Source organism: Haliotis cracherodii, unplaced genomic scaffold (genome assembly GCF_022045235.1).
Source record: "Haliotis cracherodii isolate W230 unplaced genomic scaffold, xgHalCrac1.p SCAF_1, whole genome shotgun sequence".
NCBI classification, from domain to species: domain Eukaryota; kingdom Metazoa; phylum Mollusca; class Gastropoda; order Lepetellida; family Haliotidae; genus Haliotis; species Haliotis cracherodii.
The window spans coordinates 77,538,135-77,553,319 of NW_027266264.1; the positions used below are offsets into that span (position 1 = coordinate 77,538,135).

The following is a 15,185-nucleotide window of genomic DNA, read 5'->3' on the forward strand; positions in this document are numbered from 1 at the left end:
ACCACAGACTTATTCCCCCCCTCTCTCTCTCTCTCTCTCTCTCTCTCTCTCTCTCTCTCTCTCTCTCCCTCTGCTAAAACATTCTTGAAACTATAGAACGACAAGGAGTCACCATGTACTTTTGCATAGCCCATGGTATACTTTTATTAAGAATGTAATTGGTTGCTTGTTCCTTGGTTTCATTGATAGATTGAGGACACATGTTCAATAATGATTGTGCAAGCTATGATTTGATTATATTGTGATAGGTTTGGATAGTTATATAACTATGTCTTCCCAGTGATAATGAAAGGCTAAATATGTTTCAGTATATACTCCTGAACTGCTTATCCAAAATTGTGATGTGTCTACACAGATAAATTGCAATAGGTTCCATTTGCTAAAGAACTGTGGTCGGTGTGTTGAGTATCCTGTGGCTGGACATAGAGCTTGGGTTTCGGGCTACCCATAGTTTGTTTTCTCTTTGCATGTACAAGGATAGTTGAATGTATGTTTATTGAACAATGGATATGACGATCCACTGAAATATTTGTCACTGGTTGTGACCTGGCTGTCTGTGTGTCATCGTACCATCGTGACTAAGTTTATTGGCATTTACCCCTTCCGACAACAAAACTATATCAGAATAAAATCTATCAGAAAATGTAACTGGTCACGGTTTAAAATGTTAACAAGAGTCATCAGAAAGATGACATATCCCCCCAGCAGCTGTCTGTAAAGTAACCACAAGTAAATGTGCACGTCTGTATGTAATGAGTCAACAGTTGAATGTTCTTTAAGAAGCATACATTGTTTACCCACTGAATGGTTTTCGAATTCTGGCCCGGAAATGAACCCGTTCCCCAATGGAGTCTAGGTCCAACTTCCTTCTATAAAAATTGTAAAAAATAAAAATATCAAAAGGCACCACTTCAGTATGTGCCTGATAGATTTGCCAAGTTTCGATCAAATACACTGAATGGTTTTTCGAATTCTGCCCCGGAAACTAACCCCATCCCCAATTGAGTCTATATCCAACTTCATTCCATAAAATTTAAAAAAAATAAAAATTAGAAAAATCCCAAAATATCAAAAGGCACCACTTCAGTATGTGCCTGATAAAATTGCCAAGTTTCGATCAAATACACTGAATGGTTTTGGAATTCTGCCCCGGAAAAGGAGATGATTACGGACGGACAGACGGACAGGTAGACAGACTGGCTGATCGCTACATCCCCCCGCATTATATGCCGGGAGGATAAAAAATGGCTTACTGACCATATTTCAACGACTACATGGTGTCATATCATGTACTCTTTTAATTCAGTGTTCATGATGATGAGACCGCCTCCGTGGTCTAGTGGTAGAGCGTCTGCCCGAAGAGAGGAAGGTCCGGGGTTCGATGCCCGGCCACGTCATACCAAGAGACGTTAAAAGATGGTACTTGTTGTTACCCTGTCTGGCGCTCGGCAAAAGGACATAAAACAAGGACTGGTCGTCTCGGAGTCTGTATACTGTGTCTTAGTGGGGTATTCATGTTAAACTGCGGCATGGTATCTCATAGGGCTACCACTATAAATCGGCATTAGTCCGGACTAGTACACGCACGCACGCACGCACGCAAGCACCCACGCACGCACGCACGCACGCACGCACGTCGCTATTTTAGTGCAATAATCTTGGACCCGACGTTAAACCCAATTTCACCTCACCTCACCTCACCTCACCATGATGATGAGTCCATTACGAGCAACAAAGGTTCCAAAATAACACGTACGTTCAATGTAGAGAATGGCATACTGAATAAAATACAAATATCCTCGAACATAAACAGTTTAACATATTTTTTGTTAGTAAACCATTATTTCCACATGAAATTAGTTCGTCAACAATGACAGTGAAAGCAAGAAGCTCCGTTACTGCCAAGTGGTGTACAACAACACAGGTGAGTGGAATTTTTCTGTCAGCTAAGTTACGACAATATACATACAGCCAAGGTAGAAAATACTTTACACACCTACATTAACTGGTACAGCAAGAAAGGTTTGGTAAATATCAGTGAAGGATATATATTTAGACTACTTCAAAGTCAAGCCAACACATTCATTTGCTTGCCAGAGTACTGAATAGCGGAGATAGCCTAGTCGGTCAAGGTGCGACTATTCACTCTGCAGAGTAGCCTCCCTCAGGCGTTCCAGAATCTTATGGTCATGGTTTCCAAACCCAGATTGGTCCCGATTCTTGGTTTGTCATTACCATACCCGAGTTTGCTTCACAAAAGAGCCCAAAATCTCGGACCTGCACAACTTTGCGCTTTCATCCACGCTGTGTTTCATTGAAAGATAACTGAAATAGTATTGATAATAATTGTTCATAGTAACTTTAAACCAAACTTACTCATTCGGGTTTACAGGGGAACATAGAAGGGACGCGGATCCAGTTCTGCATGTTTTCGGATAATTTCCATAAACGGAAGCTTCAATAATACCACTTAGCGACCGGTTTTCAATTGTCTAGTTTGCATAGAAAATTAGCGATTTGAAAACATTAAATAATGACCCAATTCGCAGCCATTATCAATAAAGAAGGTTCGCTTATATAACAATTACCTCTAATATTACATGCAAATGTATTAATATACTTACTGTGACTATATTAAACGACAAAACTAAATGGTAGGAATGGGGCAATTTCACTAGACTAGTACGATATTAATCTCACAATGACATAACACTTATCATTGTATTGGCAAGACGCGTATAGAAACAGTATAAAATATTTATTGCACTTGGTACAATTCAGTGATAAATATATAAAAATGTGACACTATGGAGACAATTGCGTCAGGAATTGCATAATCGTACGAAAAAGCTGAGGTGTAGTAGATGAACTGCGAACAATGAGCAGGTGGCAGCGAACAGTGCGGCAGTGGGCAGTGAACAGTGCGGCAGGTGGCAGTGAACAGTGCGGCAGTGTTCTTTCACAAACAGCTGTAGATGAGACCTGGAATCTGTCCGTGTTCCACGTCTGTACTGTTCTTGCTCTTTGAGGATGAATAAAACGTCCAGCAGACGTCGTCTTTGACGCATGTAGATCGTCCCCTGCACCCCCTTCTAGAATCAGGCCCGCAAACATTCAACACAATTGTATATTTCAAATCCTTGGTCAAATGCAATGGGGTCTCAAAAAGCACGTCCATGAAGTGCTCTTGGGCGCTGACCAAAACTGTTTTCTCCACATAAGACCCCTCCAATACATTCCCGCCTTTGAAAAACGTATGGGACAGATAATCTTGTCGCAGATCCTCTTCAATACTGCATTCGACTGAATACGATAAAATGCCGTTTGCATCTGGGGTTGGGAAGGCTCCATATAGCATGACACCCAGCAGTTCCACTGGCGTGTCGCACGAGAATGATATGGCGTCACTCCGTTTCTCATTGAATGTCCACGAAAGAGATTCCTCTGTCTTCAAAAACCGGTTTACTCTGGTTGGAAGCTGTTTACGAGGTCGTGCCGACATAGACGATGCGGTACATTCATCAATGTCAATTCTAGTGTCAAAGAAAGGTCGTAGTAGACTAAGCCAGTCTTTATCTAATATTCCTATGCACAGTTCAAACGACTTCAGTCCAATCAGTGGAAATCGCACGTAGTTGATAGAATCTCCTAACACATCACATTTGGAATCAGGAGTTATCTCCCTTCCCTGTCTCACGCATTCAGCCTCCGACCACCAGAGGACAGCACAAAACACGCTCATTTCGTCTGCTCGCAAATCGTCTGATTCGAGTATTCTGTTCAGACATTGTCTTGACATTTCCTTAAAGCTTAAAGACTTGAAGACGTCCAGAGCGTTGACAGTGATGACTCGTAGTGCCGTGCCAGCAAGGTCTTCCTCATTGTAGAGATGCGCTTGTTCTAAGATGTCACACGCATTGTCGGCATTGAGGACGGAGTCTAAGAAACTCACACATTTTTCACTAAGGGACTTCACGGAGTACTTCTTCGCAGCATACAATAAACCGGTCACGCTGTCTGTGGTCAGTTCCACGCTGTTGCTGTACAGGTACCTGGAAGGAGACAGGACATTGTATTCATTGACTACGGATCTGCTTAAAATTGAGTGAGTGAGTTGGGTTTAACGCCGCTTTTAACATTATTCCAGTAATATCACGGCGTGTTAGCTTAATGTGGGAGGAAAGCCCCAAGTGATGTAGGTCTCAGACGTTTACCACTTCGGTGAAACCCACGAGCACGGGTATGGTGCTGACAAACCTAGAAACATAATTGGGGCGAATAGGGATTCGAACCCACGATCATAGATTTTATGGCGTGCCCAAGGGACGCAACTCTGCACAGCGAATCGCGGCGCCTTAGACGACTGGGACACCCGTGCCCCCGGATATGCTTAAAAGTACCCAACTTGTTATATATAACATAGAGGGTAAGTTTGTTTTAACGCTGCTTTGAAAAGTATTCCAGTTATATCACAGCGTGTTAGCTTCATTTAGGGAGGAACGCTCGAAGCCATACGGACGTTTACTACTTCAGGTATGGTGTTGACAAACCTAGAAACATGATCAGGACGAACCGAGATTTGAACCTACAATCACAGATTCCTGGCGTTTCTTAGGGAGCTATATAAAAGTACGAGTAAAGTAGTGTGGTTTCACGACAATTTATTCAGTTTACATTCCAGTCATAAACGACAGAGATATCATAATTGAATTCACACATTTTCCATGTTGAGAATCGAACCTGAGTTTTCGGCGTGACGACGAACACTTGACCACACGTCGCCGTCAATAGCTAACATACACTGCATTGGTAGTAAACTCAAAGATGCGCGTTTAAAATCTAATATAAGCAATTACGCGGCAACTATCTAAAACAGCCTTGTTTCTCTTCAGAGGATACAGAGGATAATATCGGGTGAGTTCGGTTCAACGTCGCCTCGAACGATATTTAAGTTATCTTTCCTCTTAGCACACGTAGAGGACGAACATAAATAAATATTATTACAGATTCATAATCATGTCTACGTGTAAGCTACGAATCTCTGTTCGCATATAGTCATCACCTATCATATTAGTATCAGTATAAGCCTTAATTGATCTCAATATATTCTGAAATACCTATATTATTATCGGTCGTCAGAAAAAGGATCAGCTTCATAAATGAGTGCCACAGACTTCGGAACCAAAATCTCAGGCCCCAAAACACCCAAAAACATTGCCCACCACTGTCTTCCTTGGTTACCCCCTTTAATGTTGATTGTCATGTTACACCTAGTTTTTCATGTCTTTTCCAGTCATTACCGTCACTCGATACCTCTTTGTATTTCTTACAATAGGTGAAGCCTATTTCTGGTGTCCCTAAATGTGATATTGCTGGAACATTGCGCTAAACGCGGCGTAAAACCGCACTCATTCATTCTTTGTATTTTTCGTTTAGGTTATTCACAAGCCGCATCATACCTTAAGAAACTGTGAAACACATCCGAGTCAATTTCTGGGATCTCAACTTCAGCTTTCTCCGCGAGGGGACCATAAAACATGGAAAAAAACACAGAACTCCTGCTGACCAGAATGTACTTGTGCGCCATTATTATCTCCCTTTTAAGACCAACGCGGAAACTGACGTCACAAGCAATCTTGTGTGTCAACATCGTCAAATTCGTCTCAGCAAAGTCAGTGGCAGACTGCCAGTCTTGGGGGTCACTGACTGTGTAGGTCTTCGCCATTGTCTGCTCAATCTGAAAACCAAACACATAGATCTATTGAGTACATTACCAACTGGGTGTATAAGCCTGTATGCTGTGGAGCTGCAGAGCAATTCAGAACACCTGAGTCATGGTAATTCTCGACTTTCATTAATAGGGTTTACATATTAATGTAATTCACGTACATTCTCATCACACACCTGAATGTCCTGAATAATTAACAGATGAATGGTTGGCCATAATGTGCCTTTATCTGCAATATTGTCATAATCAATTCAACTTTGTTATTGTTTAATACGGGTCTTCGTTATTTATATAACCTACATTATATTGACCTCTGGGTGATCAGGAGACACGGATTAATCTTCATCGGGGACCTAGACAAAACTGGAACTATAAGTCACCTCATTTAGAATATACCTCTTGGTAGTTTTCTTCTGTTTGGGTTTGTTTTGTTTTTTGGTCTAACGCCGCGATCAGCAATATTCCAGCTATGACACGGCGGTCTGTAAATAATCGAGTCTGTACAAGGTGATCCAGAGATTGACATCCTGAGCATCGATCTACACAATTGGGATACGATGACATGCATGAACCAAGTCAGCGAGTCTGACAAGCCGATCCCTTAAGTCGCCTCTTACCACAGGCATAGTCGCTTTTTACACAGCAAGCATGACCTATTCTACCCCGGATCTTCACGGGTCTCTTGGTAGTTTGAACAGAAGTTAGTTTGATAATCGACGTACATCACATTGTAAGTGCTATAATCTTACCTCTCCTCATTAGGAGTTCACACTGATGAAAAGAAAACTTCTTACATCTTACATCGTTAATTAAGATGATTGCACTAATAGTTTGTATTGTATCGATTATTCAACACATACATTGTACATGACACTGTGCAGGCCTAGCGATCTGAAGCTACATTGACCAAAAGGCATATAAAACATTATCAAAAGATATCTGTCATCTATCCAAGGCAGATATGTTAATGTCTGTCGTGATACCTGCACGTATTTCACGGAAAACATGCAATAATATACATTTCGGGAATATCGGGAAATTTTGTCTAACTCTCCTTTTTGTCAATAAGAGAAATGGAGTGGTTTTAAGTTGGTGATTCTTTTATCGCCGCCTTGGTTTCGGTTTTTTTGGGTTGTTAAACGCCGCACTCAGCAATATTCCAGCTATACGACGGCGGCCTGTAAAAAAATCGAGTCTGGACCAGACAATCAAGTGATTGACATCATGAGCATCGATCCACGCAATTGGGATAAGATGACATGCATCAACCAAGTCAGCGAGCCTGACCACCCGACCCCGTTAAGTCGCCTCTTACGGCAAGCATGTGATGCTGAAGACCTATTCTACCCTGCATCTTCACGGGCCTTATCGCCGCTTTGAAGGGTATTTCAGTCACACTTATCAGCACATCAGCTTGATGTGATAATCCCAAATATGGGCACACAATAAACGCTTCATCAGTTGTTTGGTGTGTATTCACCACGTTCTATAATAGCCAATAATTAAGGGGGCTGCGAATCAATCCAAATGTTATCACTCATTTTCACTGTGTATCAGTTACGTACACGAGATAATTACACGTACTAACCTTTATAATTCTCCTGTCTACTAGTGATTCAATCCAGCATCAATTTGTTCTTCGTTTGTCTTCATCGCTTATCGACAGCGGCGTAACTGTCAACAACTGTGCCTTACTGCATGTACAGTCTCTACTTCCTACTATAAAGGTCAAGGCTGATTGCATCAGCCAACCGGTATGTGTGGAACCGAAACCGGTTTGTTTACTCTCAGTTGTACGAAATATCAGTGAAGACTTGCGTTTGACGACGTGACTGCGGACATGTCCGGCTACTGTCAGTTAACTTTAATGTCTAGTCTATTCTAGATAGTTGCGTCACTGGGATTGGGATGTAGATGATTGTGACTACCTGTACATGACATAGTGCACGGAGGTTGTAAGATTGAGATTACAGATGTGGCATAGAGTGGGGTTTTCATAACAAGAAAATTATAATATATCATAGAGCAGGCGTGTGATAGGCGTTTATTATACAACATAGATCTGTTATAAGGGTGTTTGTTATATAACATTGAGCTGTTATAAGGGGTGTTTATTACTCAACATTGAGCTAGTTATAAGGGGTGTTTATTACACAACACTGAGCTGGTAAAAAGGGGTGTTTATTACACAACATTGGGCTAATTATAAGGGGTGTTTATTATACAACATTGAGCTGGTAAAAAGGGGTGTTTATTATACAACATAGAGCTGGTTTGAAGAGTGTTTATTATACAACATAGAGCTGGTTGTAAGTGATGTTTATAATACAACATAGCGCTGGTTATAAGGAGTGTTTATTACACAGCATAGGGCTAGTTATAAGGACCGCCTCCGTGGTCTAGTGGTAGGTTCGATCCCCGGCCGGTCATACCAAAGGCGTTAAAAGATGGTACTTGTTGTTACCCTGTCTGGCGCTCGGCATTAAGGGGCTAAAACAAGGACTGGTCGGCTCGGAGTCAGTATACTGTGTCTGAGTGGGGTATTCATGTTACACTGCGGCATGGTATGACGAGTACAAGCACACACATAGTTTGTGTGGAGTAAGTTTTGTACAAATGATGGCGACGTCGTCTATTATTTTCATATATTACCATCCAAAGAAATCATATCATGTGCATGGGATTTGTCGAGTTGCATCACTAGTTTGAACTTCGGGCAAACTGCCCAATGTTTTTCATGAGAAGCGACTTAAGGAGGTTCACATGTTCACGTTGACGTCTAAGTAAGTGAGTGAGTGAGTGAGTTGGGTTTAACGCCGCTTTTAACCGTATTCCAGTTATATCGCGGCGTGTCAGCTTAATGTGGTAGGAAAGCCCGAAGTACGGGTATGGTGCTGTCAAACCTAGAAACATAATCGGGGCGAACCGGCACCTCCCAGGAAGACACATCCTCAGATTGAAAACTAGTGAATACCATCTTACACTTTCACCTGGCTGATTGTGTGTCATCGTACCTCAGCAGCACGGAGCATTGCTCCCACTATCAACCACTGGTTTGTATAGTCCAGGGTACTTACACATCACGCAGTTAATGATGGCAAACAACACAAATCACACACCACTGACGGATAGGTCTAGCTAAATAAAACTAGAAACGCTCGTAAAATCATATTGTTCTGTCCAAAATGCACCATTCGGCTGCCAAACATGTATTCATGGCTGCCGTTCTACAAGCTTCGATTTTTGGTGATGTGTATACATGTTAAGTAGCGTCAATAATAATATAGTGGCGTCACCAGAATAGTAGCGTCAACAATACAGTAGCGTCACCATTACAGTAGGGTTAACAATATGGTTGCGTCAACAGTATAGTCAGGTTAACACTATGGTAGCGTCAACAGTATAGTAGCGTCAACAATACAGTAGCGTCACCATTACAGTAGGGTTAACAATATGGTTGCGTCAACAGTATAGTCAGGTTAACACTATGGTAGCGTCAACAGTATAGTAGCGTCAACAATACAGTAGCGTCACCATTACATTAGGGTTAACAATACGGTAGCGTCAACAGTATAGTAGCGTCAACAATACAGTAGCGTCACCATTACATTAGGGTTAACAATACGGTAGCGTCAACAGTATAGTAGCGTCAACAATACAGTAGCGTCACCATTACAGTAGGGTTAACAATATGGTAGCGTCAACAGTATAGTAGCGTCAACAATACAGTAGCGTCACCATTACATTAGGGTTAACAATACGGTAGCGTCAACAGTATAGTAGCGTCAACAATACAGTAGCGTCACCATTACAGTAGGGTTAACAATATGGTAGCGTCAACAGTATAGTAGCGTCAACAATACAGTAGCGTCACCATTACATTAGGGTTAACAATACGGTAGCGTCAACATTATAGTAGCGTCAACAATACAGTAGCGTCACCATTACATTAGGGTTAACAATACGGTAGCGTCAACAGTATAGTAGCGTCAACAATACAGTAGCGTCACCATTACATTAGGGTTAACAATACGGTAGCGTCAACAGTATAGTAGCGTCAACAATACAGTAGCGTCACCATTACAGTAGGGTTAACAATATGGTAGCGTCAACAGTATAGTAGCGTCAACAATACAGTAGCGTCACCATTACATTAGGGTTAACAATACGGTAGCGTCAACAGTATAGTAGCGTCAACAATACAGTAGCGTCACCATTACAGTAGGGTTAACAATACGGTAGCGTCAACAGTATAGTAGCGTCAACAATACAGTAGCGTCACCATTACATTAGGGTTAACAATATGTTTGCGTCAACAGTATAGTAAGGTTAACGATATGGTAGCGTCAACAGTACAGTAGGGTTAACAGTATGGTAGAGTCAACAGTATAGTAGGGTTAACAATATGGTAGCGTCAACAGTATAGAAGGGTTAACAATATGGTAGCGTCAACAGTATAGAAGGGTTAACCATATGGTAGCGTCAACAGTATAGTAGAGTTAATCATATGGTAGCGTCAACATTATAGCAGGGTTTACTATATGGTAGCGTCAACAGTATTGAAGAGTTAACAATATGGTAGCGTCAACAATATAGTAGAGTTAACAATATGGTAGCGTCAACATTATAGCAGGGTTAACAATATGGTAGCGTCAACATAATAGCATGGTTAACAATATGGTAGCGTCAACAGTATAGAAGGGTTAACAATATGGTAGCGTCAACAGTATAGTAGTGTTAACAATATGGTAGCGTCAACATTATAGTAGGGTTAACAATATGGTAGCGTCAACAGTATAGTAGGGTTAACAATATGGTAGCGTCAACATTATAGTAGTGTTAACAATATGGTAGCGTCAACATTATAGTAGGGCTAACAATATGGTAGCGTCAACAGTATAGGAGGGTTAACAATATGGTAGCGTCAACAGTATAGTAGTGTTAACAATATGGTAGCCTCAACATTATAGTAGTGTTAACAATATGGTAGCGTCAACAGTATAGTAGGGTTAACAATATGGTAGCGTCAACATTATAGTAGTGTTAACAATATGGTAGCGTCAACATCATAGTAAGGTTAACAATATGGTAGCGTCAACAGTATAGTAGTGTTAACAATATGGTAGCGTCAACATTATAGTAGTGTTAACAATATGGTAGCGTCAACAGTATAGTAGGGTTAACAATATGGTAGCGTCAACAGTATAGAAGGGTTAACAATATGGTAGCGTCAACATTATAGTAGTGTTAACAATATGGTAGCGTCAACATCATAGTAAGGTTAACAATATGGTAGCGTCAACAGTATAGTAGGGTTAACAATATGGTAGCGTCAACATTATAGTAGTGTTAACAATATGGTAGCGTCAACATCATAGTAAGGTTAACAGTATGGTAGCGTCAACATTATAGTAGGGCTAACAATATGGTAGCGTCAACAGTATAGAAGGGTTAACAATATGATAGCGTCAACAGTATAGTAGTGTTAACAATATGGTAGCGTCAACATTATAGTAGTGTTAACAATATGGTAGCGTCAACATTATAGTAGTGTTAACAATATGGTAGCGTCAACATCATAGTAAGGTTAACAGTATGGTAGCGTCAACATTATAGTAGGGTTAACAATATGGTAGCGTCAACAGTATAGACGGGTTAACAATAGGGTAGCGTCAACATTACAGTAGTGTTAACAATATGGTAGCGTCAACAGTATAGTAGCGTCACCATCTGTTAATCGTTTTCAGTATAGTTTGCCTTGTGTACATTCAATCTCCCGCTGTGGTAAAGCATTACCTACATTGTTCACAAAAAACCCGTTATCGAAACGAAAATATTAATGTATAAACAGCGATTTCTTTTATCAAACAGGGAGTATTTGTATTCATTTAGCTGGAACTTTTATCCTGGTTATTTATTTTGTTAATCACTATCGCATTCTTGGCAGGCCGACAGACGGGGGGAACATGGATCAAATCAACCTATTACAAGAGAGGAAGTCATTTTGCCCAGACCACATGTCACGTGCCGGCAATGTTTGTGACGTACGTGCTGTCATACCGGCAGTAGATTAAAAGAGTTCCGTTCACGAACGTGACAACAATTTTACAGCTCGGCGTGACACGAGAAGAATAATACGAGATCGCGCCGGAGTTGATTTGAATCTAGCGATCTTACACGTGGTCGCCAGGAGGCGGGGCCATACTAGCGGAACATTTGTAACACTTCGCTGATCATGTCTTTACTTCTAACAAAAGTAAAAAAATGAACATCGGTGTTTCCAACAAATATTATTTGTACAAATTCATGCGCGGTTGTTAATAAATATGATTTGTAATACAACAATACTGAATTAATAACAAACTTAATTTGTAGAAAAACGTCCATAGCTATTTCATGTCCACTGATTTACCCACCTGAATTACATGTGGAAATACATTAGACCCGTGAAACCGACTCATCTCGTTCATATTTAGTTCTATGCATAAATATTCTGTAACAATAAAGTATCCACAAGACCAAAAGTCAACTTTCTCAGTATGTCCAGCAATATTCCAGTCTTTGGTGACTACATTTCACAACATTTTAAGCACAATCAAGTATTTCTTTCGTCAAAGAGCATCTAACGACTATTGCTCAAAAGTTGTTTCATCAGGGCTACGGCATTCGAGGCCTTTCTGAGACTTTCAAAAGGTTTTACGATAGATATTTGGAGGTCATTTCCAATTTGACTCTTCAGTGACAATAATAGCGCAAATCCCTATTTTGACATGTACCATACGTTTTCGTGTTTCAGGTGATCAATTACTTGTCCTGTCATGCGTTTGGGACGGGTGCCACCGATGGGCCAGGATACTCTCGTCTTTTCGCGAACACCTGGTGTCATCACTATTTGATAGTGATTCATAAAAGAAGGTTTCTTTGTGTCATCCCGGCCATTGTTTTCTTTGTCGCTCTGGGCACTGGTTTCTTTGTGTCATTTTGGACACTAGCTTCTTTGTGTCATTTCGGGCACTGGTTTCTTTGTGTCATTTTGAACACTGGGTTGTTTTTCATACACATGCGTATAAAGTACGGATACATTGGACGCTGCCTCTCGCAGACACTTCTTAAGAAGATGGAAAATTGAAAGATATCAGATCATCGATACACCTCAGGATGATGAATGTTTTGGTCACATTTCCTTGTTTTGATCTTGTTCCCTTGTTGAACAAAGGACTTGCCCTTGCAAGTCTATTCCAAGACGGCTGCCTTTATTGCAAGAATCCCGGTTCGCCCTGATTATGTTTAAGGTTTGTCAGCACTATACCCGTGGTCGTGGCTTCGTCTAAGACCAACATCACTTGGGCCTTTCGCCCCATATCACTCCCTGATGTATCTGAAATAATGTTCAAAGAGGCGTAAAACCAAACCCACTAATTCATAAGGTAAACTAATGAAGTGTCATATCTATGTAAATACTCAAGATACACATGTATCACACAACTTGTGTTTTCGCTTTAATAAAAATACCTTTAACATTTCACAAATGTATTTCAACCCTATGTCTTTTTTATATTTTTTAATACTTGCTCAAATGTCGGAATATGAGAACACATGTCTCACATCCCTGAACTCCTCGACGCTCTGTCCAAATATCGTATCTCGCACCTGTTAATGTTTACTGATATTTAATGACTGTGTCAGATTTATCAGAAAGGGCAGCTGTTTTGTCACTTAAGACACATCAAACGTTTAGTTTCTTGCGTTTTTTATGTAAATATTGCAATATCAAATACCCAAGGGAGTTGACGCATCTGCTTCTCGATGTATTAACAGTCGTATATTTGCTTACCAAGCTGAAACCTGTTTAGAATTGCCATACTGGTGGCCAGGAGAGGCGATTATATGAATGAACAGTTCTGTTAAATTTCATCGTTAATACGAAGGAACACTTAGATATGTCGGTATATGTGTGATTGTATAGTGTTACACCAGGTTCAATTGGCTCCGCTGTAACCCATGCGTAAGATTGGAACAGAAATGAGATCCATTACTTGGGAAGTAAATGCATCTTCGCGGTTTCTGTGTGTCATTCCGGGCACTGGTTTCTCTGTGCCATTCCAGGCACTGGTTTCTCTGTGCCATTCTGGGCACTTGTTTCTTTGTGTCATTCCGGGCACTGGTTTCTCTGTGCCATTCCGGGCACTGGTTTCTTTGTGTCATTCTGGGCACTGGTTTCTTTGTGCCATTCCGGGCACTGGTTTTTCTCTGCCGTTCTGGGCAATGGTTTCTCTGTGCCATTCCGGGTACTGGTTTCTCTGTGTCAATCCGGGCACTGGTTTCTCTGTGCCATTCCGGGCAATGGTTTCTCTGTGCCATTCCGGGCACTGGTTTCTCTGTGCCATTCTGGGCACTGGTTTCTTTGTGTCCTTCTGGGCACTGGTATCTTTATGTCATTCTGGGCACTGGTTTCTTTGTGCCATTCTGGGCACTGGTATCTTTATGTCATTCTGGGCACTGGTATCTATATGTCATTCTGGGCACTGGTATCTTTATGTCATTCTGGGGACTAGTTTCTTTATGTCATTCTGGGCACTGGTATCTTTATGTCATTCTGGGCACTGGTATCTTTATGTCATTCTGGAGACTGGTTTCTCTGTGTCATTCAGGGCACTTGTTTCTTTGTGTCATTCCGGGCACTGGTTCCTCTGTGCCATTCCAGGCACTGGTTTCTTTGTGTCATTCCGGGCACTGGTTTCTCTGTGCCATTCTGGGCACTGGTTTCTTTTGTCATTCCGGGCACGTGTTTCTTTGTGTCATTCCGGGCACTGGTTTCTCTGTTCCATTCTGGGCACTACTTTCTTTGTGTCATTCCGGGCACTTGTTTCTTTATGTCATTCCGGGCACTGGTTTCTTTGTGTCATTCTGGGCACTGGTTTCTTTGTGCCATTCTTGGCAATGGTTTTTTTGTCATTCCGGGCACTTGTTTCTTTGTGTCATTCTGGGCACTGGTTTCTCTGTGCCATTCCGGGCACTGGTTTCTTTGTGTCATTCTGGGCACTGGTTTCTGTGTGCCATTCTGGGCAATGGTTTCTTTGTCATTCCGGGCAATGGTTTCTTTGTGTCATTCTGGGCACTGGTTTCTGTGTGCCATTCTGGGCAATGGTTTCTTTGTCATTCCGGGCAATGGTTTCTTTGTCATTCTGGGCACTGGTATCTTTATGTCATTCTGGGCACTGGTTTCTGTCTGCCATTCTGGGCACTGGTATCTTTATGTCATTCTGGGGACTGGTTTCTTTATGTCCTTCTGGGGACTGGTATCTTTATGTCATTCTGGGCACTGGTATCTTTATGTCATTCTGGGCACTGGTATCTTTGTGTCATTCTGGGCACTGGTTTCTGTGTGCCATTCTGGGCACTGGTTTCTTTGTCATTCCGGGCAATGGTTTCTTTGTGTCATTCTGGGCACTGGTTT

The 15,185-nt window shown here is 41.4% G+C and overlaps 1 protein-coding gene across 2 annotated transcripts; it reads right to left on the reverse strand.

The window, feature by feature from the left end:
• Window positions 1-2,724: 2,724 nt before the first annotated feature.
• LOC139469179 (BTB/POZ domain-containing protein 6-like) lies at window positions 2,725-7,434 on the reverse strand. 2 transcript variants are annotated; one of them, XM_071251322.1, is made up of 3 exons: window positions 6,029-6,083; window positions 5,460-5,737; window positions 2,725-4,052 (listed from the first exon to the last, which is right to left on the reverse strand). In XM_071251322.1, exons 2-3 carry the CDS (start codon window positions 5,723-5,725, stop codon window positions 2,960-2,962), a joined length of 1,359 nt encoding a protein of 452 aa, XP_071107423.1. In that variant the 5' UTR covers window positions 5,726-5,737; window positions 6,029-6,083; the 3' UTR covers window positions 2,725-2,959. The 2 variants fall into 2 exon arrangements, with proteins under 2 accessions (XP_071107423.1, XP_071107418.1); XM_071251317.1 differs by lacking the exon at window positions 6,029-6,083 and adding an exon at window positions 7,317-7,434 and having other exon boundaries at window positions 2,726-4,052.
• Between the last annotated feature and the right edge of the window lie 7,751 nt (window positions 7,435-15,185).